The following is a 26,412-nucleotide window of genomic DNA, read 5'->3' as shown; positions in this document are numbered from 1 at the left end:
CCTGACAGCGAGTTGGTTGGTGCACGCATCTGTATGCGGTTCCTTGAGAGGGATGCGTTTCGTGAGCTCCCGGCACATGTAGATTTTCAGACGATAGCATGCCACGCACGAGCCCACTTGTTGTGTTTGATTTGTGGGGTGATCTTCTCAGATATTTCCGGCAGTTATGCGCATCTGATGTTCCTTCCACTCCTTGAGGACTTTAGAGCGTGTCACTCGTATAGTTGGGGGTCCGCCACTTTGGCGTGGTTGTATAGGGAGATGTGTCACGCCGCGCACCACTCGAAGACACAGATTGTGGGCCCCCTTTGCTTACTCGAGGTTTGGGCTTGGGAGAGATTTCCTTCATTCGCGCCTACGCGGCGAGGTTTCCTGCAGATTGAGAGGGGTCAGGACGGTCGTCCGATTGATCCTCTCCCACTCGCATACCGGTTAGTACAAATTTTATCTATCCCTTCTCATTCACTCAATAACTATTACGAATACTAATTCGTAATACGTAGTAGTCTTACATTTGGGAACTTACATTTCATCTTATATAGATGGAGGGACGACTTGAGGGCATCGATGGTTGTGCTTCACACATTGCCCTGGTATAGGTTCGAGTTGGACATGCACCGGGAGCATGAGGTATAAATCAGTTAAAGTATAGCACATGATATTCTTTCTTTCTTTCTTTCAATTGTGTATAGTCCGCTTATATTTTTGTTTTGTCTAACTGCAGTTTTTATGGATGCCCTACACGGAAGAGATTTTAGCCGACATGCCGCCTGCCTATGCAGACGGGAGGGACCTGTGGGTAGCTCGAGTGCCACTCATATGCTTTCATATTATTGAGTGGTATCTCCCCGATCGAGTCATGCGACAGTTCGGGTTTCGATAGGTCATTCCCGCCCCATTTATGACTTCGGGGGTAGATATTGTTGGGGACGATCTCCACGGCATGGATGGGCGCGGTCGAGGGGTCACAAACTGGTCGAGTACGCACGCGATATTCGTCACTGCATGGGAGCATCGGCGAGACTACATCGTACGAGGAGTGGCGGAGCACAGTCCGATGCGTCTAGATGACCCATACTTCACTTGGTATAAGTCTATCACACGCCGCTTCGTCGACAGGACCGCAGCTGTTTATTTGAGACTCGTAAGAAGACTAATGCCAAAACTCATTTTATGATATATACGTTCCGATTTGAATGCGTTAATAATATATGTTCATATCCTGCAGGCTGACATAGTCATTGAAGCAGACCAGATCTCCTCGGATCCTGCTATCCACCGATTGATGAGTGCTGCACTGGACCTCGTCCACGAGGACGGTTGACGGATCCTAGAACGAGGAGGTCGACCTAATGTACCAGCATGAGGAGGTCGACCAGCTCCAGTACGAGGAGGACGACATGCCTCCTCTAGTCGTCCAGGGACTCCCATGTCCTCCCCACCAGTCGTACAGGTCGAGTACTTGTTCCGTCTGTCAGCGCCTTATGCCCCTTCCACTGCAGCTGATATTGCCGGACCGTCAAGCAGACCATCTGATGCCCCATCTAACTCTGCTGCTACCCTATCAATGTCATTTTTATTGGACGATCTTTTCGATGGGGTGGAGGTCGATGCACCCCCTATGCCGCCTCGTTCTCGTCCCGAGACATCGTATCATTTCTCACTGCATGCGCCCCGCATGGCTGATGATGATTATGCAACACCTCTTGGGGGAGAGGATCCACATCTAGCACGACGGGACAGGACACCTGATGATGCTAACCAGTAGGGAGAGGGTAGACGCAGACGGCAGCCACCACGACCCCGGAGACGACCTCGCTGCGGCACGGAGTAGTTTAGCATTATTTTAATTGCATTTTATTTGTATGTATATCATTGATTGTTTTTATTTCATTTGTATATAATTGATTATTATTTTTTATTCTTCTGTATATATCATTTAATAATTCGTATCTCTAAAGAATTCAATACTACCAAATCTGAAAAATGACACATAATTCGTATCGCTAAAATTTGCATGTCTAGTTAAGTTAATTCCTTAAATTGAATTGTCTTTTACCGCAAAATTCGTATTGTTAAAATTTGTATGGTATTTGGTTAATGGATTTTACTTTTTGCGGTGTATTTAGTGTTGTGGGCAGTCAAAGTAAGATTACTTGTGTATTAAAAAAAAATAGCTTGAATTTTTTTTAAGATAATTTTCGTATAATTTTCCAAGACTATGAAAACAAATTAGATATTTAAATGTGCGTGGAAACTAGTGTCATAGGTGTTTAAGACTATTTATTGTATTTAACTGTAATTGAGTTTTAATAAATAACTTTTTAATAAAAAAATTTTATACCTTATCTCAAAATAATAAATTAAATAAGAATAATCTACCTACCCATATGATAGTATCCTAAGATAATTTCGTATAATTTTAATCATTTTTCAGTTAAATTCTAATAGATTAGTACTTTGTTTTGTTGGGTCTCATAATAATATTCTCTTTCCCTCCATCATTCAAAAATTTCTAACTTGATTTACCACTACATGCAAAAAATTATTATGTCATGCTTTAATTATATTTAAAATAGATTTTCAAATATTTTTTAACAGTCCCATCCTTGATGACTCGGGGGTTGTAAATTGAATGTCTATTAAAATTATTTTTATGCAATAGTCCACATGTATATATTTTAGAGTTAAATTTAAATTTAAACAATTAAACACATTCCCTTTTAATAAATTTAATCATAACTTTCCCTTATAAATATAATTTAGAGTTAAATTTAAATTAAAACTTAAATTTCAATTTTTAATTTTAAAATATATAATTTTAACAACTTCCCTTATAAAATTTCCCTTATAAATTTAAGAATTAAACACTTTGTTAATTTTTTAAAAATATAATTGGAAAAAGTAAATTTATCAATAAGTTATAAAAATGCCTAATAATTATAATGCTGCAAAATATTTATTGGATGTAATATTTAAAATTAACAATGTGTTTTATTTAAATTTAATTATAATTAAATTTAATTATAATTTAAAATATAAAATTTAAGTTTATAAATTTTATAAACTTAAATTTAAAATATAACAATTGTTTAATTGTTAAAATATAACTTTCCCTTATAAATTTAAAATTTAATTAAATTTAAATTTTTTAAAATTATAATTTAGATTTAATTATAACTTTCCCTTTTTACAAATTTAAATTTAAATTTAAATAACAAATTTAAATTTGTCTTGCAAAATGTTTAATTGTTAATTTTAAATATTACATCTAATAAACATTTTGCAGTATTATAATTATTAGACATTTTTATAACTTATTGAGAAATTTATTTTTTCTAATTATATTTTTAGAAAATTTTGAAATAATACAAATTATTTTGTCATACTTAAAGAATTAGTTGGCCCAAAGCATCAAAGCAGTCAATTTGAAATTTTTGTTCGGTCTCTAATCCACTTATTTTTGTTCGGTCCCAAAGCATCAAAGAAATCAATTATAATCATATATATATTTTTTATTTACTAAATTAATGTCATTTTAAAATATCATTTTATTAAGGACAAATTTTGTTATTCCACATGCATTTAATAGTTAACTAACAAAATATTCATTTCGTCAATAAAATTAAATTATAAGAAATTTTTTAGTATTTTTTGTAAATTCAGGGGTTAGAATCATATTTTGAAATTTTTTTTTGGATTTTATTCAAATTTTTATGACAAAATACTTATTTATAATCAATAATTTCTTTTATGTAAATTTTTTTTAATTATATATTTACAATTTAAAAATTTAAATTTAAGTTTAAATTTAAATTTAACTTTAAATTATATTTATAAGAGAAAGTTATGATTAAATTTATTAAAAGGGAATGTTTATTATTTAAATTTAAATTTGTAAAAAAGGGTAGTTAGTAGAGCCATAAATCTGGCAGGACTAACCTGCGAGATTTGCTCACTGTCACGTGTCACCACCCTGTTTATCCGAGTCTCTAAATCTCGCAGCATGAAGCTGCAAGATTTTCTCTGCATCGTGCCACGCGTTAGCTTCTCATTGGTTACGCTTTTAAATCTCGCAGCATGAAGCTGTGAGATTACGTGAGCATTATGTTGGGAAAAATTTTTCCAATCAGAGTGTTATTTTATATTTTATTTTTTTTTAATTATAAAACCGGAAAAAACTCCTGTTCTGTTTCTTTGGACAGTTGGGATTGGTTACATATAGCAGCACTAAACATACAAATAGAGGATAGCTAGTCCACAAACACGATGTCGTCTTGATGGCTGATACATAACAAAACTGCTCGTTGTTTTCACCGGTTTGTTCATCGTAACGACTACCGAAGAAGAAACACAAGCCAAGCCTAGACATCCTCCCCTCATCCAAAGTGAGTGAACGTTGAACGCTATCCAGTTCTCTTCCTCCTCCCTTTCTGCCCTAGGGTTGTAGCAATGGCTGCTGTAAGAACTGCTACAAACATGATCTTTAAAGAAATTCTCCGTCCACGATCGCTGTCATTGGCGTCAGATCGCTCGTTCCACATAGCGTTGCCAAATCTCGTCCGCACACCTGGCCGTGGGATCAGCTTCTGTCGTTTCCGTTGCGCAGCATCAGATTCCGGTGAAGGCAGTAAGAAAGTCTCGGCACGGCACTCTCAGGTTCAGCAGCTTCTGCAGGAAGCTGAGCAGGCGGCTCTTTCGGCCGGAAATGAACCTATTCCCCAAATTACTCTTGGTACGTGGGCGTTTTCCCTTTCTCCATTCGGTTACTGAGAAAATGCCAGAAAAAAACAAAATGTTAGTATTGAATTTTGTTGGAAGTTGGAACAACTGTGCCTTACTCCACTATATATATATAACTAAAAAACTTCAGTACAAACTAAAACAGTACAAGAGATGAGGCAAAGACAAATAATTGCAGTCTCGCTGCCTTGCAACCCCTTTGAAGGTGGGACTGCGGTAAGCCCTCAAAAATCCCAAAAAAATGAGCCCAGAAACAAGTTAAATAAGTACTCTCTCCCAAAGCAAATTCGGAGAATTCTTCTGAACATTGAAAATTCTAGCAATTCTTCAAGCCAAAGGTTCCAAATATGACATACATAGTGCGAGTCCATAATGCCCTCCAATCCTCCACCTAATCTTCCCAAAACCCAAAATCTCACCAACAAAAATCATACACACTTTGCGGGGCCACCAATGCCTCTCCAAAATAAGAAATCAGAGCGTTCTCAAAGTATGTTGCCACCCACCAAATAATGGAGAAAAGATGAGCATTAGTCTTGTTTGACCCATGGCATAGCATATAAACATCTGGGTTAAGATCTTTACAAGGTCTCATTATCTGAAGCAAGTCATTTGTGTTATTCTTGGTGAGATCTAGAGTTGAGATGGAAGCTCGGATATTAAACCTTGCTTGCCAAACAATTTTATTCATAGGGAAAGGGCTAGGAATTGAAGGTCTTAGAAGATGAGTAAAGACGAGTAGATATAGATCCAAGGCCAAGCATCTCCCCACATAGTAGGAACAAATGAGTTCAACACCACTAGTAAAGAAGTAAGCTCATCAACCTATTTTACATTGAGACTTCTAAAGAAACGGAAATCCCATGAAAGAAAGTCCTTTTTGAAAAGGAAGAAGTTCAATTAGTTCAATATGAATAGTAGATTGTCTAGAAGACAGGTCACCACCAGCTCCAACGGAATCTCTCACACCAAAATATCCTCCCCAAAACAACTTTTGTTACCATTACCCACTTTAAAATGAGCAAAAAGAAAGGATAGACAAGTGGGAAATGGACTTTTGAGGACTCGCATAGAAAACATTGCCACTTACTTTAGCATCCCACCTATTCCTATGAATTCCATACTTTTAATAACCTGGTGGCATAGGGAATTAACTTGGGGAGCCTCCAAAATTACTCCATAACCACTTTCCAATTATAGAGATATTTTTAGATACCATGTTACTTAGCCCCAATACCCTCAGATTTATTTCTCTTAACCACATCCCAACTAGCATGGTGATCCCTCTTGTTCTTCTCATAACCAAACCAAAGAAGATATCTCATAATTCCCTCCCAAGTCCAAAGTCCTCGCCACCCTCATGTGAATCCTAAAAAGGGATAAAAATAAATGTCCATATTCAAAAAAGAAGCGTTAATAAAAGTAATCCTTACCCCACCATAGTAAGTAAGCCTTCTTCCAACATTATGTTCTCTCCACTCTCTCAATGTTTAGATCCCAAAAAGCATTAGTCAAAGGGTTATAGGGGTGGCAGAGGAATTAGGGAGGAGTGTGAGGGATTTTTTATGGTCAAGAGTTGAGAGGGTAAGAGAGACCATCTTGCTAGTTGGAATTGGGTTAGGAGACCTAAGTATAAAGGGTTTTGGGCTTCGGGGATGTGGTGCCTAAAGGCATTTCTCCAGTTGGAAAATGGCTTTGGAATTTGAAGGTTCTCTTGGAGGCTGACTCCATTTGGCACATGGTAATTAGAAGAAAATATGGTTTTCTTGACATGGGTGGGATATTAGAGGGAGTGGCAATGCTTCTAATACAAGCCCTTGGAAATTCATTTCTCAGGTAGTCCATTTATTCTACCCTCTTACTTGCTTCCAAGTTGGAAATGGAAATTTCATTTGGATTTGGGAATATATTTGAGTGGGAGACGTTTTGTTGGAGTCTTTGGCCCCCCTACTCTTTAGAATGTCCATATTATATAGCTCCCTGATTATAGATTTCTACTCTTTGTTTGCCGGGGGGGGGGGGGGGGGTCAGACTGCTGGATACTTCTTGTCCCTAAGTCAGACATGATTTGAGGATTTGGGTAGGGGGACTCCTCTAGCTCTTTCTCCGTAAATTTCTTCTCTCAACTCATAAAATCATTGAGTTTCCCATGAATATTTTCATTTGGGCATAGGTTATTTTCGAAATTAGAGCTCTCTTGTGTACTTTGGTCCTCTGTAGGCTTAATACCAATAATTTGTTGTAGATGAGGAGACCTTATGTGCTTTGTCTACTTTGAGTGAAATGAAACAACTAAACTCATGTTCCTATACTATCAAGTGGCTAAGCGGCTTTGAGTTCTTTTGTTTTCAGTTTTCTGGTGAGGTTGTGGTGCTCTCCCAGATGGTTGATACGTTCTTGAAGGTGTGATACTCAGGTTCGAGGAGCAAGGTGTGATAAAAGAGGTATTTGATGCTGTGGCTTTATGAAGACGCGCTGTCTACGCACCCTGTAGGACTCTATGGATCTAAAGGAACTATAGGAATTTTAATATTTAAAGCTAATTCCCCTTGACTTTTTTGGGATAGAGTTGTTTTCCTTGCTTCCCTTTGGGCTCACTTTTTTGTAGGAATTTTAGGGGGATAGGAGGTAGCTTTATTGTACTATTTTTTTAATTTTTATTTTTTTAAGAGGATCTCTTATCCTCTGCCCCTTGTAAATTCCTTGAATATAAATGAATTTCCTTTTCTTTAAAAAAGGGCTAGTGGGTTACTCCCAAGGGAAAATCAAGATACAAGAAAGACCAAACCAAAGAGTTGCAACTAGTATGCAGCCTAAAACCCTCTAATTCACCAACGCTCAAATTAATGCCAGTTACCACTTTCGGACATATTTGTCTTTAACCTTGAAATCTTCTAAAACATTCTTAACAAAATAAGGACCTTGTGGATCTCCCAACACTATTCTCCTAGAAGAAAATAGTTTTGCCTGCAAATTGAAGATGAGAGACTTCCTCCTCCTCCCTCCCAATTAGAAGACCCCTAATCGCCCTAGGATCATTATATAGGTTTATTGAATTTAGTTCATTTAACTAAACAAGAAATGAAAGACCTTATTATACCTCTATTTGTTTTTCTAACTTTTGGAATAATCATTTGTTAGAAAGTAAACAAGCTTTTTGTTTTTTCGCTGCTGTTTTTTAAATTTAATTTAAAAAGGAATGTGTCAATTTTTCTAAGGTGAATGGATTAGGGGTGTAAGATGGGGCAATGTTGATATAAAAATTCATAGATTGTCTCTGGCAACACAAGTTTGGACTTTGAATTCACGGCTCCAAACTTGTAATCCTGAATGCTACCATAATGAAATTGTCAAATTGTTTGTGGTTTTTGTAACTTTTATTTTTGGGAGTCAAGAGAGGGGGAACGGTGGAGCAGGGCAGGGGGCAGAAACAAATTGTGTCGCTGTCCCTTTGTTTCCCCAGGGAAGATTATACAGTTCTAATTTTACACATTATATCTGATGATCACATTTGTCAAAATGGGATGTCAATGGTTTATTATTACTTGGAATTACTGTTTTTGGTTATTTTTTTGCTCATTGTTCCTCTTCCCCCTTTTCTATCCTCTCCTTCCCTCCCTTTTCTTCCCGTTCCTCTTCTTTCCAACATATCTTCGCTCGTTTCATATGTTTTGAATGCTGTATGTCTGCACTATCTGTTCATTTCTAATGTAATGAATCTTTAGCTGTGTAGCTATCTATTCATTTCAAATGTACATGTATTTTTAGCTGTGTAACTAAAACATCATTTATATGCCCATATTACAATGTCATTTGAATGTCGTTGCGGAAGATATAACACACTGCATTTCAATTTTTTGCATGTTCATGGTATCCAAACTTGATTAACATCATGATCATATCTTCATCATGACAAGTTCTTCAGCTTCAGGCACATCAAGCAGGTGTTCCATCAATTGGATTGAATTTCTGTCATTCTCTTCCTATAAAACTTGACAGCAAATGGAAATCTCAAATCTGTGCATTCCTTAAGGGGCATGATTTACTTGAGGTTGTGGAAGGAATCTTGTCTTGTCTTCCCAAAGTATTATTGATTCCCCTTCTCTTTCTATTCAAACTTCTCAAATCAATCCTGCTTTTACTATTTGGCGAAGCCAAGAAAAACTCTTGTTGGGTTGGCTATTGCCATTGTGGACTAAGAGGATTATTGGACAAGTTGTGGACCCCCTTTTCTCTTTCATCTTCGTTGGTCCTTCTTTTGATCTGTCACCGTAATGTGTGACTTCTGATTCTGTATGGTCTTGTGTTTGTCATCTATTTGCATCAAAGTCTACACATTTCATTCAGCTGAAGTACAAGCTTTGAAATGCATCCAGAAAGTAACAATCTGTGCATAATTATCTTCAAGTTATGAAAATGATATTGCAGATAATTTGTCTGTTGCAGGACTGTGTGTTGTTGGAGGTGGCTTGGTAACAACCATCTAGATTATTTTAGGCTAAAGCTAACAGAATCTTGTGACCTTTCTTACAACACGATGTGAACATGTACCTATGGATGATCTCACAGCTATACTCTTGCTGAATCCTTCAACAAATGTCAACCTCTATGAATTTACAACATTCAGTGAATTCTAAATACGTCATTCAACAGTTACTTTCAGTTCAATAATTGAAAATCCTATGCAGGGTGAGGAACTTATCGTTAATAATGGGGTGGTTCAAACTCCGATAGCAATCTTTCTTGTGGAAATGGAGGATAAGTTCAATGTTAGATTCGTATGAAATGTGGACACAGTACTGAAATGTTTCAAGTTATTCAATCATGCTTACTCTTCTGATATGCCAAATTGTTTTAATGCTATTATGGCTACAAACTTAATTTTTATTGATTGCAGTAGCTATCCAAACTCAGGAATCATGGACCATATCAACCTGGACCTAAACATTTTATGAATTCACTCTGGCTATCATCGTAGTCACCAAGTTCACGTTGGAAATGGTATGAAGCTGCCTCTATCTAATATTGGTCAATCACATATTTCCTCTTCCACTCCCCCTTTTCAACTTTGGAATATTTTTAATGTCCCTCATATCACTAAGAATCTTCTTGGTGTGCTTCCCAATTCACAAAAGACAATCAAGTATCTATTGAACTTCACCCATCTTTGTTCTGCTTCAAGGACAAAGCCACAGGGAATCCTTTTTTACATGGAAACTAATGGAGGGCTTTACGAGATTGGTCTTCATCCATCCAACCCTTTTGTCCAATTTGTGTTCCAGTCCAAGTTTTTTGTATTTCGTGTTCAAGTCAAAGCTCCTTTGATGCGGGAAGAAAGAAGAAGATTTGATATCTATTTTTGTTTAATTGCTTATTTTGTCAGTTTAAAAATTTTAGGGTTTATTTTGTTATTTCTAAAAGATATCTAGGGATTTTGGATTATTCCTCTTAGTTTATTTCCTTAGATTTATGGTTTAAGGCTATATAAAGACGTCGTATGTACTTTGGGAGCTTGCAATTGAAAATGAGAACCGTTATTATGTCTTGCCTTCCTTTTATGTTTCCATTTTTTCCACTTAATTTTTCCTTAATATTATTTTATTTTCCATTATTTTTTCAATTGCCAATTTGTCCTACATTAATTGGTATTAAAGTTTCAGTTGAATCAGTTCAATTCTTGCTGCTGCCATCATCATTCCACCACCACTCTAGCATCCTTCCATCATCAATTGTATCATCCCCAAGCTTTATGGGTAGGGGTGTTTCATGGGTTGGGCTGGATCAGTTTGGGCCTAAAATTCCAACTGATCCAATCTTGTCAGTTTGTCAAAAATCAAATCCTAAATCAAACTGTTGATTATACAGTTTGGGTGAGTTTGATTTTTGGGTGGGTTGGATCGGGTTGGCAGTTTTGCTTGTTTAAGGGCGAAGTAGAAAAGAAAAAAAAATAGGTAGGAATATGTGTGAGAGTTTTCCCAAACATAATTAATTTTTTTTATGATGACATAATATAAAGAAGGTTTTGAAAGTATCAAAGAAAAATTATGTCTATTGTCTAACATGCGTATTTTTTTTTTTTGGGTAGAAAAAGAAATTCATTAGATAAAGAAAAGAGTGAAAACATCTCCTTCATGAAATCTGGGAATCCCTAGGTGAAGAGAGAAGTCATCTCTTTAACAATAGGAAAACCAAAAAAAAAGAAAAGAAAAGAAAAACATGAAAATAAAAGACAGTGAATGAAAATTAACATGCACTAAGAAGAGTCTGCTAATTGGGTTGACATCTGAAATACGCAACCCCTTGAAATTTCCACTGCCCACACACCATAAAGAGGTCATAAAATGAACCTTTTCCCTTGCCAACCAATATGGTAACTTCTTCCCTGAAAATATGCGCAAGCTAGGTTCCTTCCACAAGCCCTAGAACACTGCAAATAAAGCACAATTCCATAATGCAATTCCTTCCTTCTTCCTACCAAACCCACCCCGTAAGAGTAATTGCTAAAAATTCCTCCATTGTTCTAGACAAATCAACTTTCTTCAAGGTAATTGAATAGCTTTTCCAAATCTTCCATGCAAAATCGCTGTGCAAGAAAAGATGTGAACCAGATTTTGAACAATCAAAACAAAGCATGCATATATCAGGAGAGAGAGCCTTTAAAGGTCTCATCTGCAACAAGGTCTCATCTGCAACAAGTCATTAGTATTTGTCCTATTAAGCACAGCCAACCAAACCAACCAAAGAAATGGTTTGATTTCAAGGGGGGTTTTTGACCTTCCATATAACTTTGTAGAGTGGAAACAAGAAATTGGTACCAACCAAGAATTCATATAAAGATTTACAAGAATAAACACTTGAAGAATCCAACAACCAATATCAACTATCATTTTCAGAAGATACCCTACAATTATTCAACATAACTAACAAAGAAAAGAACTCAATATTTTCGCTATCATTCAAGGCTTTCCTGAATTGAAAATCCCAAGAAGGTAAAGGACTGCTTGAGTCTACACTAAAAGAAGAAATGGGATCATTTTGCCCTGAGCTCAAGTGAAATTGGCAAGGAAAAAAGGTGGATAGAACAACACTCCCCATTTTCAAAAACAGATATTACAGCCCTTAAACAAATTTTGCATGGGGAATAAAGAGTGGGTATGATAAGACCCTAGGGTTTTATCTTGGAGAAATTGGGGAAATTTTAGGAAGAGAAAATAGGGTTTGATCACTTAGAGGGGATCGGCCTCCAAATTAGTCAAAGGCTATGGATTATGTTATTGCTTGGATGGAAAAGCCCCGCAGGGTTACATATATATAAGTTAGGGAAACTTACTCCTTTTGGGAATGTAAATTATCCAATCCAAGTCCTTAATTGACTCAATTCCAATTGATTTGTGAATCTAACACATTATATAAAAATCCCAACATTAAATATTCCCGACATTCAATAGAATTCAGTGGAAATCATAATACATTAATTAGAAATCCCAATTGATTTGGGAATCCTAAAATTCTTGCCTCCTTCAAATTAGCCTTTTTCTCAGGGCTGAGTAGCAATAAACTTTGGAAATCTCTCCTCCAAGGATTGATAAGTTTTCCAAGTTGCATCTTTAGATGGTAACCAGTGAACTAAAACTTCTATGATCTCTCAACTTCTACGTTTGACCACTTAATGATCCAAAATTGCTTGTGGCTGCACTTGAACTGCACCCATAGGCACAACATTAGGCAAGTGGTGCTGCTACTAACTTGCTCTCCAAACTTCTTTTTTAGGCAAGAGACCTGAAAAACTGGATGTACCTTAGAGCCTGTTGGTAAGTCAAGACGATAAGCTAAGCAACGAATCCTTTGGTTTGTCACTAGCAAAGCAACGAAGATAAATCTCCAAACACATGTTAACAACTTCAATTTGCCCATCTGATCGTGGAAGATATGCAGTGCTCATATTCAATTGTGTTCCTTGCAAACGGAAAACTGCTTTCAAAAGTTGTTGGTAGAGACTTTGTCACAATCACTGACAATAGATTGAGGATGACATATCAGTTAGGAGCCATCCAATGTGAATGACACATAAGTAAAACGCAATTATATTAGTGTGGGTAAAATTTTTATCTTGGTTTTGTTTGAGGGATTGGACCTTCGTTTATGATTTTTCCTAACACTGAGGGGAAAGAAAAATTTAAACCATAATGAAGTAATTCTTCTTGCTGCCACATTGGATTTATGTTAGGTCTTTTGTTTATTGTGTGATAGTAGTTTCCCCCCGGGTGCAACAAATTTGAAGTTAAATTACTTCAATCTTTTGTTTGGGTGGAGGGGAGGGGGGAGGGGGGAGAGGAGGGGGGGGGGGGGGGTGGGTTAGAAACGGCGTACAAGTTTAGTTCTAAGTCTCCCGATAGGGGTGATATACCTTTAACTTGTAGTTAGTTTGCTATGTCTCATTACTTCCATTTTGACCTTTGGCATTCTTAAAAGCTTGTGCAATTTGTATTTTATTTCAGTAATGCATTGTGAAAGGGTGTATTTAATATGTACAAGTCAAGTTCATCTTTGGAGGGTCTTTGCAAAATAAGAATGGCCACCATTTATGATTATGGATCTTGAGTTGAAATCTTGATCTTTTTAGGTTATAAGTAAGTTTGATGCCAATTGTGAGGCTTCCCTAATTTTTCACAACCTTAAACATTATCTTGCTATCTGTAGTTAAAAGGGTAAGGGGGAAAAGAAAAAGGAAAGGTCATTATTCTTGCCCTTATTTGGGCATATTGATATTCATCTAATCATTTCCAATACTCATCTTATGGCATATGTGATCAGCATGAAAAATCTTACTCTAAATTACATTTTTGTTTTCTTATGAAGGGAAAAAAAACTGCAAAGTAAGATTTGTAATAATTGTCTTGTTTGAATAAAATATCCTTTTATTTGATTCTCTTTTTCTTCTCTCAGACCATGTTAATGTGAGTTTTGCAAGAAGTGGTGGACCAGGAGGCCAGAATGTAAACAAAGGTTGTTACTCTATCTCGACCATAGTCCTTAATTTGATTCTTCTTGTGAACTGTAGTTTCTAGATTTTCCATTTTATATCCCCCTGTTTTTTTGGGGGCTACTACTTACAAAAACATTTTGTGTTATTGTGTACAGTGAACACTAAAGTGGACATGCGCTTCAATGTTAAAAATGCATATTGGCTAAGTGATAGGGTCAGGGAGAGGATTATGCAAATGGTTTGTAACTGCCATATCTTGTCATATGTTTTATCAAATATCTTTTGTACCAAAATATATATATTTTTCGAAGAAATTTTTCCTACCCTAGCCACATTTTTCAGAGTACATTTTGATTAATGTTTTATTGCCTCGGAGGGATCTCTAATGAGAAATCCCCTTGTCTAGTATTTTGTCCTCTTAATTTTTTTCATCTTTCTTGTGAATATATTGCTCTGTTTTTAGTTAAATACTGCTTTTGAGAAAGTTTGACTAACAACCAAGTTCTAGTGGATGATGTATGTTAATGGTTATTTTAGTCTTTAATATTATTATTAAGTGCGTTATTATGTTTATTAGTGAGAGTTAGTAAGGGTATTATGGTCATTAGAATGTTTTTTATTTATTTATATTATAAATAGAGGGAGAGACCTATCTTCAAGTTAGGTCATTCATTTAATCAAAATTTCAACATTGTATCAAAGTGTGATCCATCCTAAACTCTATCATTCTCAACCACCGTTGGGAAACACCCTCTCATCGCTGCCACGTGCTGACCAATTGTCAGCAATCTTGACCCTATGCTGGAGTGCGTGAAAGATTCTGGCTGCCTTTTTCTTTTTTTACCCTCCATCATGTTTTGACTCCCTCCCTAGACCATATTATCAAGTTGTTGGACATGTTTTTTGCTCCAAAGATCCAACCTTTTTTGACCATGCCCTTGTATGTTGTTCGATGTTCATAAAGGCTTTTTATGAGTTTCTTGGAGCAGTGGCAGTGTTCATAAGTTGATTTGTGAGGTTGTGGTAGTGTTGTATCAGTTCAAAGGTGGTTCACCTCGTCAATGGTTGTTTTGGTGCTTCACCTAGTTTATGGTTGTCCTGATTAGTTTTGATTGTTTCTCTTGTTTGACAGTGGTGTGGCTACTGATTTGTGAGTGTTGGAATGGAGTCTATGAATCCCAAAAGCATGTGTCCTTCATCTTTGCCACATATAACGACTGAAAAGTTGGATGGAAAGAATTATGTTCAATGGTCTAAGGTTATTCGAGTTTATTTAGTAGGATTAGGAAAATTTAAACACTTGCTCCATTCTAATCCTTTTGATGAGTAGAGAAAAAAAGTGTGGATTTAGGAAGATGCGTTGATTGTTTCTCTTTTGTGGAGTTCGATGAAGCCCCAGATTGCATGGATGTGCATGCATCTAGATACATGCAAGGAGATTTGGGATTATGCCAAGCTTCTGTACTTTAGTAACATTACATGTATGTATTATTTATCCTAGGTGTAATTTGGGAGCATTGCGGATTATTTTGGAGAGGTACATATTCATGAGGAACTTTACATCGTGCAACCTACAATCGCTGACGTTTGTGAGATGTAGAAGCAAATGGAGTAGATGACTGTCCTTCGAGTTCTAGCGGGCTTGAAAACCAAGTTTGAGGTAGTTTGGTATTAGATACGTGGTAGTGCAGAATTGCCATCATTTGCCAATGTTTATTCATGTGTCCTTCATGTTTCCTTTAGCAGACATACTCCCGCTCTTGCGTTTGGCTCTAAGAGGACATCCTTAAACAACCATAGAAGTTATTGAGGTGGTTTGAGTGATTGTGATGGTAGAGATAGATGAAGTAAAGACACTCCTAAGAAGTGCGCTCATTGTGAATGACATAATCATACTGTTGAGCAATGTTGGGATCTCCACAGTAGACCTTCATGTGTTGCAATGCAGCCAGCACCGACTTCATACCTTTGGAGGCAGCCAATGCAGCCAGCACCACCGACTCCATACCTTTGGGGCCAAGTGGGGGGCAACGTACTCGTATCTATGTCAGAGGAAGAGTATTCCAAGTTTCAACAGTATCAATTGTCACAACAAGTTTCTCTTCCCATTGCTTCTCTTGCCCAAACAGGTAGTCCCATAGCATGGTTATTATCCAGTACTTCTCTTCCTAGTCCTTGGGTATTTGACTTCGACGCCACTGATCTTATTATAGGTATCCTAATTTCTTTTCTACTCTTTAGAATCCTGAAACTTTACCTTTGTGTTACTCTTGCTGATGGATCCACCACTGCGTTAAAGGAATTGGGATTGTAAATCCCACTTCTTTTATTTCTCGTCCATTGGTTTGTATATTCCCAAGTTTCCTTTCGATCTTATGTCTGTTAGCAAAATTACCAAATCCATGAAGTGTTTAATAACATTCTTCCTTGATTCTATGGTTATTCAGGATTTGAAGATGAGGAAGATGATTGGCGAAGGGCATGAAGCTGGTCGATTTTATCACTTTGAGCCGTTATAGCCTTCTACTGCATGCACTGTTGCTGCCACACCTTTCCAAATTCATTGTTGCCTTGGTCATCCTTCGTTGAATTGAAAAGTCTAGTTCCTGATTTGTGCTTTATGTCTAGTCTTGATTGTGAGTCTTATCAGTTGGGAAAGCATCATTGTGTACCTATTGCTTCCCGAGTCAATAAGTAGGCTGCAAGCCCTTTCATGTTAGTCCATTCTGATGTTTGGGGTCCTAGTAGAGTTGTATCCAAGTTAGGTTTCTAGTAATTTGTAAACGTTGTGGATGATTATTCAAGGATGGTTTGGCTATATTTAATAAAAATTGTTGAGTTATTTCATATATTTTTTGCCTTTTGTTCTAAAATGAAGACTCAATTTGGTTTGTTAGTTCGAATACCTCGGAGTGATAATGTTAAAGAGTATTTCAGTACTCAGTTCACTACTTATATGACTCTATTTGGTATTGTTCATCAATCATCTTATGTCCACACTCCTCAACAGAATGGGGTTGTAGAGAGGAAAAATAGACATATCCTTGAAATCACTCTACCTTACTTTATAAAATGCATGTACCTAAAGTGTTTTGGAGTGATGTTGTACTTACTGCTTGCTATCTTATCAACATGATGCTATCCATTGTTCTTAGTGGTAACATTTTCTACTCCATTCTCTTACCTCATTTACCTTTATTCTCTCTAACTCCTCGTATATTCGAGCGTGTGTCCTTTGTTCATCAACTAACTCCTAAGGTGGATAGGTTGGATTCGCATGCTATAAAATGTGTCTTTTTGGGCTACTCATGCACTCAGAAGGGATATCATTGTTATAGTCTTATGCTGTATCACTTCTTTATTTCTGTAGATGTTACCTTCTTTGAGTCTGCACCTTACTATGCTCAGTCCTTGAGTGCTTTTGATTTCAATGAGTCTCTTCCTCTGCCTAATCTTATAGATTCTAGTTTGTTGTCCTTATCCAATCAACCACCTATGTCTCTATATAATTTGAGTCCTTTTCATCAGCTTGATCTCCTAATTTGCAGGTGTAGTCACGATGGCAGGTCCAAGGAAGAGAGGCCCCTCTTGTTTCTACTACCACACCTTTGGTTTCTTCGTCTAATGATCATATTTCCCATGATGTTGATCCCCCCATTGCTATCCAAAAAGGTAAATGCACATGTTTCTTTGTCTAATGATTATATTTCCCACTATGTTGATCCTCTCATTGCTGTCTGGAAAGGTAAACGCACATGTATACAACATACATCCCATTTACAACTATGTTTGCTATGAATTCTTATCATCCTCCTATTATTGTTTTGTTACTATATCATTTGCTGTCCTTCCTAAATCTGTTTTGGAAGCCTTAGTCCACTATGGGTGGAGGAATTCTATGGTTGAAAATATGAATGCTTTATAGGACAATGATACTTGGGACGTGGTATCTCTTCCTCTTAACAAGTCTATGGTTGGTTGTTGTTGGGTATACACTATGAAAGTCAACCCTTGATGGTTTTGTGGCTTGTCTAAAGGCACGTCTTGTTGCTAAAGGCGATAATTAAGTGTACGGTTTGGATTATTCCGACACTTTTTCTTTGGTTGCCAAACTTACATCAGTATCCTTGGCTACCTCTTGTCACTGGCCTCTACAATAGTTAGACCTGAAGAATTCCTTCTTGCACGGTGATCTTAAGAAGGAGGTCTATATGGAGCAACCACCTAGGTTTGTTGCTCAGGGAGAATTAGGCTTAGTGTGTGTCAGCTAGGAAGACACTACATGGTTTAAAATAGTTTCCTAGAGCATGATTTGGTCAATTCAATGTTGTAGTACTTAGGTTGGCCTTCGACGGTGTGCAGTGGATCACTTTGTGTTTTATCGTCATACTTTATTATGTAGGATCCTTCTCATTGTGTATGTGGATGATATTGTTATTACAGGAGATGATGATCAAGGTATTCAGACCCTTAAACATTTGCTACAGACTAAGTTTCAAACCAAATATTTGGGACCGTTGAAATACTTCTTGGGTATAGAAGTATCTAGATCTTGTATGGGAATTGTTTTGTCACAGAGGAAGTATGTTCTTGATCTATTGGATGAGATTGGACTGCTAGGATTCAAATCGATTGATACACACATAGATCTTAATAGCAAGTTAGTGTCGAATGGGTGATTTGTTGTCTAATCCTAAACAATACCAGAGACTTGTTATAAAGTTGAATTATCTCATAGTCACTTGGTTGGACATATCTTTTGCGACAAGTGTTGTAAGTCAATCTTTGGATTCTCCAAGGCTTAGGCAAGTCACTGGGACGCAGTAATTCGCATCTTGAAATATATTAAAGGTATACTTGGGAGTTGCCTTTTATATCGAGATTAGGGTCACACTTTTATCTACAGATGTAAATTGGGCTAGGTTGCTTTCTGACCGAAGATCCACATTTGGGTACTGTATCTTGGTTGGTGGTAATTTAGTTTCTTGGAAGAGTAAGAAACAAATTGCGGTGGCTAGGTTAAGAGCTGAATCAGAGTATAGAGCGCTATGGCATACACTACTCGTGAACTTGTTTGGTTGAAGAACATGTTAGAAGAGTTGGGTTTTTCACATTCTTAGTCTATAAAGTTGATGTGTGATAATCATGCTACTCTTCATATTGCCTCCAACCTAGTATTCCATGAGCAAACAAAATACATTCATCATTACCACTTACGTGAAGTCCAATATGTAGCTTGCTGACTTGTTTACCAAAGCTTTGGGGATGCTCGTGTTAAATTTATTTATAACAAACTAGGAGCATATGATATCTATGCTCTAGCTTAAGGGGGAGTGTTAATGGTTATTTTATTCTTTAAATATTATTATTAAGTGCGTTAGTATATTAATTCGTGGTAGGTAGTAGGGTATCATGGTCATTAAGAATGTATTTGACTTGCATTAGGTCATTTCATTTAATCAAAATCTTAACAATGGCCTTGGTCCCAGAAATGGTCATCTTTGATCTCTGTAACTTGTGCTGTACCGTACACTACTATTGCATCCCTGCATATTGTATACCAATTTTTTTGAATGCTTGGTTAAATTTGCTCAATACACATTTTCCATTTTTTGTCCATTGCTTGACGTGCTCTTGTCAACTTTTCTGGTTATGCACAGGAAAAGAATCGGATAAATAAAGATGGGGAGCTCGTCATTTCTTCAACAAAAACCAGAACACAGAAGTTAACTTCTGCTCGTTTTTCCTTGTGTCTTTTCATTTTTGCTTGTATTTTGTGAAAGCAATGGGTTTCATTCTGCTGTTCTTTAGGGGTAACATTGAAGATGCTCTAGGGAAACTACAGGTATCAAATGAAGCTTGTTATTTCCTTTTTACCAAAAATTTTAGTTGTTTTCTTTGGAAAGCATAACATCCACCAATGCATCTACATCATGAAGTTCAAATGGGGAAGGTATTAGTGACGAAAACATGCTTAACACTTGTTCATCTCCCTGAGGTTGGTCTGTTTGTCTATGAGTGCTTTGTGGGTTTGTGTATTTTATGTGGAATTTGAAGAGAGAAATCCAAAAATGAGATTTGGCCACTGAATAATTTGCAGTTAGGTTGACCATTACCATTTTCTGCTGTTGTCCTTTTGTAAAGTGAATGCATATAGAAATACACCTAAATCACAATGGGGAAGTTTTAGAACTTGTTTGACTCCAGAAAACAGGAAATCAAGGTGACATTTTCATACTTATTTGAGAAATTGAAAATGGAAACAAAAATTGTTTCCAACAAATGAACAGGGCTTAGTTCCAATGCCTCCAAATTAAGATGCAAATAGTTTGGGTTCAGAAAAAAATAGTGTGACCCATTGTTAATGGTTCCAAGGTATTTCTTTGTGCTCACTCATATGATGTTTTTTATTTATTTTTGGAATGAGCAAAACAGGCAATCATTGATGCTGCTTCATACGTCCCACCCCCTCCTTCAGAAGAGCAAAAGAAGAAAATTGCCAAGTTGTAAGGCCTTAAATGTTGCATTTCTTAGTATTGTCACATGGATTGTGAAGGGCAACAACTTAGACTTCCATTTTTCATTTCGACTTTTATTGAAGGGCTGCCATTGGGGAGCGGAAAAGGCTGGAGAGCAAGAAGGCCGTTTCACAAAAGAAGGCTTTCAGAAGAGCCCGAGACAGTTGGGATTAACTACTGAGATCCCTGTATAAATGTCAGATTTATCTCCTTTCATTAGCACTTTATATTTCTGGTTTTTGGTAAATATTTATTCTCCTGGCATCTTCGTGATTTTGATTAGGTGGGAATGAAAAAGGGAAGATATAGAGCTGTTGAAAATGCACGATATGACAAAGCAATATGAGTGATTGAGAGATGTCAGCAATCACAGCTGGGGAGGGGAGTCCAGGACGCTATATCTGCACTCCTCGTTAAGCATATATACCAAATGTTGGGCAGAATTGACATTCTTCTGTGTAACAACTATTCTATTGTAGACTTGGCAAAAAGACGTGAATTTTACAGGATAGACGCTACCATTGACATATTGGACTCGCTTTTATTCAGAAAATTGTCCTTGTGGACGTACACTTTAGATTTGAGTAACAAATCTTTTTTCGGGGTTTGCAATGCTTTCTGAAGATTCAAAATTCTCGAGATTGGGAGTAAGTTTCAAACCTTGGATTTAAATAGATATTTGGGTGAATTTGACTGAATTTCAGTACAATGTTACATTATATTTGATTCAAATTCAAATCTAAGCTTCTATGTATCAAAGTCTAAATTGCAAAGTTTAGGTTTTTGAGTACAATTTTGAATTTTCATTCAGCAATTACAAAATTGACACATTGCTTTTAGGAAGCTTGGAAACGTTCTTTTTGTTGTTTTGCCACTTTAATGCACCAATGTTGGAAACTGAAAAATGAACATTAATTTTTGTAATTGTTTAATTTTTTTTAAAAAAATAAAAACTATACCTCTATTTCTCTTTTGGACCTAAAAAAACATTATAATAAACATATATAAAAGATTGTCTTTTACTGTTTAGACAAAGTGAGAATAAAATATGTAATAAATTTATAAACAAACCTCTCTACAATTTTATTTTTGAATTTATAATTATAATAAAAAATTCTATTTTAAATAGTATTTTATATATGGAAAAAATATAATAAAACTATAAAATTTTTTAAAAATATTTTCCCTCGTTTCATTTGCATGGAGTTCTATAATGGATTTTGGAAAAAAAAGGTGTATGTAGTAGGTATACCGATTTCATTAAAGATATGTACGATGGAGTAATGACTAATGTAAGGATTATAGATAGAGAAATATAGAATTTTTAATCACCATAAGTGTTCATCAAGGATTTGCTCGAGTCCTTATCTTTTTACTTTAGTGATGGACCAATTGACAAATAGTATTCAAAAGGAGGTTCCATCGTGTATGTTGTTTGCAGATGATATTGTATTAATTGACGAAACTAGGGATGGAGTAGATGCTTAGTTAAAATTATAGAGAGAAATTTTGGAATCTAGAGGCTTTAAGATAAGTAAAAATAAGACAGAATATATGAAATGTAATTTTATTAATGATAGGAGGAATATTGCAGACAAAGTTAAACTTGATGATGATGAAAAAATAAATAGCACTTGTAGATTTTGATACCTTGGATCTATTATGCAAGTTAAAAGAGAAATTGAAGATGATGTAATGCATAGAGTTAAAGCAAGTTAGGTAAAATGGAGAAGTGCTTCAAGTGTGCTATGTGATCGTAGAATAACCCTAAAATTGAAAGGGAAGTTTTATAGGACAGCTATAAGATCATTTATGATATATGGATCGAAATGTTGGGTGATAAAAAAATATAATATCCAAAAAGTAAAAGTTGTTGAGATGAGAATGCTTAGATGGACGAGTGGTATAACATTGAAAGATAAATTAAGGAATGAACATATTCGTGGTAAATTATGTGTAATTCCTATAGAAGATAAGATAAGGGAGGACGATTCAAATGATATGGACACTTGTAACGTAGGCCACACAATGCATGTGAGGAAGAGTGACTTAATTACTGTAAGAGGCAGTAGAAGGGGTAGGGGTAGACCTGTAGTTAAAATAACTTGGGAGGAGATAGTGAATAAGAATTTAATATTCTTGATTCTATTAAAAGAAATGATCCATGATCATATAAATTGGCGAAAAATGATTCATATAATCGATCCCACTTAGTGGAACTAAGATTTGATTTTGTTTTTATTTGCACCTTAGGAGATTGGGCAACTAAGCATCATGACGGGGTATGGCAGATCCAATTTTCCCCTTATTATCATTATTGTTTTTTTTTTCTTGAAAGAAAAGCAAACTATTTCATCGAAATATCTCCTCACTCAAAGTATATTATCATTAATGCTATTATTATTATTATTATTATTATTATTATTATTATTATTATTATTATTATTGGGTGCACAGATCAAAGGAGATAACCAGCGAGGATGGTCTGGACTCATGAACGTGTTTGTTTCATTTTCATTATAGAATTTATGTACAATACAACACAATACAAGTCATCGGTGGTCTGCAGGAGCGGATTCAAAACAGAAGATAAAAAAGAGAAAAAGAAGCTGCTAAACCTGCAAACATATCCGCATATCATCCTCTACATTTCATGAGTTTCATTTCATAAAAAAGTAAAGAAAAACCCACTCATCATCAATGCCCCTTTCAGTTTTAGATCCAGAGTGAGTTCATCTTCGGAAGACATGCTCCTCTCCTGATTCTTGATCAACGTGCTTGATCCACCGCCGTTTCTTCCCCATCTCCTTCTCCCCCGCCCCGCTGCTCCGCCCCACATGCGCGATCTCCAACCCTTTCCCCACAGGCAAATACACCGCCCTAACCACCCTCCATCCTTCCCCCACCGCACTCCGCCACACCGTCCCCGTCGACGACCCCTCGCTTCTTGAACTTGCGTTCTTGCAAACCACCACCCCCCCGCGCTGCCCCAGCTTCGCCGCTCTGATCGTTCTCTCGAAGTCCCGCCGCCGGCAATCCACCACCAAGAAATCTACGCCCGGCAGCCCCTCCATCGCCTCCTCCGCTACTCCCACCACCACTTCCGGCGACATCCCCGCCCTCTCCATCGCTTCCGCGTATTCCGCCCTCGACTGCTCGTCCGGAACCACGCACACGTGCCTCCCGCCCGTGTGCTGGCTGGCCACGGCGAGCCCCACGCTCGTCATAACAACCCCGCCCCGCGACCACGCTTCCACGATCAGTTTTGCGTTCCACCCGGCAGCCATGGCCGACACCAGCTCCGCCACACCCGACTCCTGGAATATTTCACACTGCAGGGCCCCCCCCCCCCCCAAAAAAAAAAAACGCCGATGTCCAATCAGAACCAAGAATCAAGCGAAACCCAGAAATTAAATCAAAATTACATACAAGTAAGGCTGCGTACGTACAGATTTAACGGTATCGATATAAGCCTTCGAGGCTGTCTCGGGAGACCACTCCAGCTTCATGTTGTTCTTTAAAAATTCCTTGTGCTCTTGGTTGCTGTGTTCTTTTTTTCGTAAAGGGTGTTTTCTGTTTTTGGGTAGTGTTGGACGGAAGCTCAGAAAAGAGAAGAGTGAATTGGCATATTTGGAAGAGGTGAAGGTTTTAAAGATGGAGGTTGGGAGAGGGCGTGGGGCGTTGACGTTGCACCGCTTCAATCCAACGTGTGGGATTGGGATGGCAATTTTGTGGATTAGTAATTTATTGATGAGGGCTTAGGCCCAAGGAGACCAGCCTGGCCCCCCCGCCCCCCCTGCCCATGTTTTTAATTTCTATGAAGTCTCTCTGAACCGCCCCTCCTAAAATAACCATATATGAGGGTTGGGGGTACTCTGTCGAGGAGAAGGCCTAACCATCTGAGTGGGCAATGGGCACTAGCTATCTAGCAAGGGAGCTGAGCTAAGCTTTTGCCATGACACTATGAGAAGGTACCAAATTAATATAGGTAGCTGTGGAAAGAAGAGAGAGCGGCCGACTTAATCATTGCTGTTTTTGATCTTTCAGCTTTGGTAAATTTACTAATGCTCATCCACCCCATGTCATCTCTCTCACTCATCTCCTTGGATTTTCATTTCCCTCCTCCACTATTGCCTGTCATTTTCTACTCATAAAGGCTTTTTAGGAGAGAGAGAGACTCGTAAGAAATGACTACTTATGAATTGGAAGATTATATTATTTTAATTAGTATAATTATTAATATAACATTATGGGTTTCAGATTTTACATCCCTTATAATTAATTATTTCTCTTGAGAAGAAATAATTCTTTATAAGACCTTAAACCCACCAAGACATCAAATGTTATACAGTACTTATGCTATTATTTAGAGGACTTAAGCATATAAGAAACTCACACTATTAGATTTTTCACCAAACCATCTTTTTTCTTGTGGGAGTCTAATTATTAAAGTAACATTTTATTATTAGTGTGATATGTTTTAAATTTTATGTGTAGAAACTGTCTATTATAATTTTTTTTTCGTTAATTAATCTCCAATAGAAGAAAAAGTAAAAATAGTTGTTGGTCACCTGTGTTAGTTTATAGTTAGGTTCATGAGAGTCTTATAGCATTACATGATGTGATTTTAATAATTTTTTATATAGAACAAGCTATTATTATAATTAATTATGTCCTAATTTTTTTAAAAAAATAGTGGTATTGGGCCTATAAATCGCATGTCTATTGGCTATAGATCAAGGCAATGCAAGAGCACTAGACTCAACCTATCAAAGCAAAGGTGGCAAGGAGATACATCCATTGGGCCTACAACTTAATTAGTAGACCCAATATTTTACATAACTATTTTTTCTTGTATTTTCTTTAGCTACCGAACATTATCGATGTCATGAATAAAACACATAATTATGTCATAATTAAGAAAAATTATGAGCTATATTAGGTGTATTGAGTACTTAATTGAAAAATATATAATTCAAGTTAGTGAAAAGCTAATAAATATGTAGATAGCTTTTTTTTTTTTTATAGTCTTATAATCAACTTATTTTGCTTAATAATTTTTTAATAACATTACTTTAGCATCGCCATTGTTGATGTCATTAACCTCAAATATAATCATGTCATATCTAAAAAAAAAATTTATTGACTAAATTAAGTCTCATGCGATCTTTTAATGACTATACAAAAAGCCAACACACGTACAATTAATCTTCATAAGCTCGATATACGGTCATATGATATTAATAGACTTAGTCCACTTAATAAGTTTTTAAAAAGACGACCGCTAAAGCTATATATGTTATATAAGATTATTAAGTCAAAGCAACTAAGCATCTTTGATAATATAATAATAATGATGTTTTACACATGGTATTATTAAGACCATATTTGATGGTTAAAAATAATTTTATAAGAATGAAAATAAAGAATTACGACTATTTAGTGCTCAAAGCATTTCTGTAGATATTTTTTTGTCATATAAATTGGATCCCCTTCGGATGATTTATACAGAGGATGATGTCATTTCATTTTTTTTTTTGTCCTTAAAGTCTTATTTGGACTTGAAATAATATATGAAAAAGAAAAGAAAAATTTACTTGGACTATGGCATGAGTTACTTTAGTGTTTTACATATTATTAACATTTATTTTTAAAAAAATTTGATCATATCATAACTTTATTTTAATGCCATTTGATATATAATAAAAATATAATAGAAATAAAATTCATTTTGATTTCCCCTCCTTTCATTTCTTCATATAAAATGCTTGAATTAAACATGGTCTAAAAATTTATTGAATCTAAATTAAATGATGGAGGATATAATTTAATATCTGTTTTATATTTTTTTTGACTCATTATCAAAGTTTGAACTTGAAATTTTTCGTGATCCAATCTTCACGATATGTGACGTATAGAGCATTAATCACGACACGAGTAAAATTTTAATTTTAAAATTTTAATCATATCATAAATTTAGTTTAATACTATTTGATATATATAAAAACATAATCGAAATAAAGTTTTCTTTTATTTTCCTCCCCTTTCATTTTTTCAAACAAAATAAGATGGTCTAAAAATTTATTGAATCTAAATTAAATGACGTAAGATATATATGATATCTTTTTTGTAATATTTTTGATTCATGATCAAAGTTTGAACTCG

General features: G+C 36.2%; 2 protein-coding genes across 7 annotated transcripts; one reads left to right on the top strand and one right to left on the bottom strand.

The window, feature by feature from the left end:
• The first annotated feature begins 4,199 nt into the window (after positions 1-4,199).
• On the top strand, positions 4,200-20,859 carry LOC131164417 (uncharacterized). 6 transcript variants are annotated; one of them, XM_058121586.1, is made up of 8 exons: positions 4,200-4,735; positions 13,690-13,749; positions 13,885-13,967; positions 19,390-19,454; positions 19,541-19,574; positions 20,165-20,235; positions 20,331-20,443; positions 20,531-20,859. In XM_058121586.1, exons 1-7 carry the CDS (start codon positions 4,453-4,455, stop codon positions 20,419-20,421), a joined length of 687 nt encoding a protein of 228 aa, XP_057977569.1. In that variant the 5' UTR covers positions 4,200-4,452; the 3' UTR covers positions 20,422-20,443; positions 20,531-20,859. The 6 variants fall into 6 exon arrangements, with proteins under 6 accessions (XP_057977569.1, XP_057977573.1, XP_057977570.1 ...); XM_058121587.1 differs by having other exon boundaries at positions 4,246-4,735; positions 20,331-20,435; XM_058121590.1 differs by lacking the exon at positions 19,541-19,574.
• Positions 20,860-22,741: 1,882 nt separating this feature from the next.
• LOC131164296 (uncharacterized) lies at positions 22,742-23,922 on the bottom strand. The gene is made up of 2 exons (XM_058121382.1): positions 23,697-23,922; positions 22,742-23,579 (listed from the first exon to the last, which is right to left on the bottom strand). Exons 1-2 carry the CDS (start codon positions 23,754-23,756, stop codon positions 22,980-22,982), a joined length of 660 nt encoding a protein of 219 aa, XP_057977365.1. The 5' UTR covers positions 23,757-23,922; the 3' UTR covers positions 22,742-22,979.
• Between the last annotated feature and the right edge of the window lie 2,490 nt (positions 23,923-26,412).

Source organism: Malania oleifera, chromosome 9, assembly GCF_029873635.1.
Source record: "Malania oleifera isolate guangnan ecotype guangnan chromosome 9, ASM2987363v1, whole genome shotgun sequence".
Classification (NCBI taxonomy): domain Eukaryota; kingdom Viridiplantae; phylum Streptophyta; class Magnoliopsida; order Santalales; family Ximeniaceae; genus Malania; species Malania oleifera.
This window is presented reverse-complemented; position numbering and strand designations above follow the sequence as displayed.

Coding starts and splice junctions, on each gene's coding strand:
- LOC131164417 (XM_058121586.1), top strand. CDS start 4,453: ATGGCTGCTGTAAGAACTGCTACAAACATGATCTTTAAAGAAATTCTC. Junction 4,736..13,689: donor TATTCCCCAAATTACTCTTG/GTACGTGGGCGT, acceptor TTCTTCTCTCAG/ACCATGTTAATGTGAGTTTT. Junction 20,236..20,330: donor AAGAAGAAAATTGCCAAGTT/GTAAGGCCTTAA, acceptor CTTTTATTGAAG/GGCTGCCATTGGGGAGCGGA.
- LOC131164296 (XM_058121382.1), bottom strand. CDS start 23,756: ATGAAGCTGGAGTGGTCTCCCGAGACAGCCTCGAAGGCTTATATCGAT. Junction 23,580..23,696: donor ATATCGATACCGTTAAATCT/GTACGTACGCAG, acceptor GGGGCCCTGCAG/TGTGAAATATTCCAGGAGTC.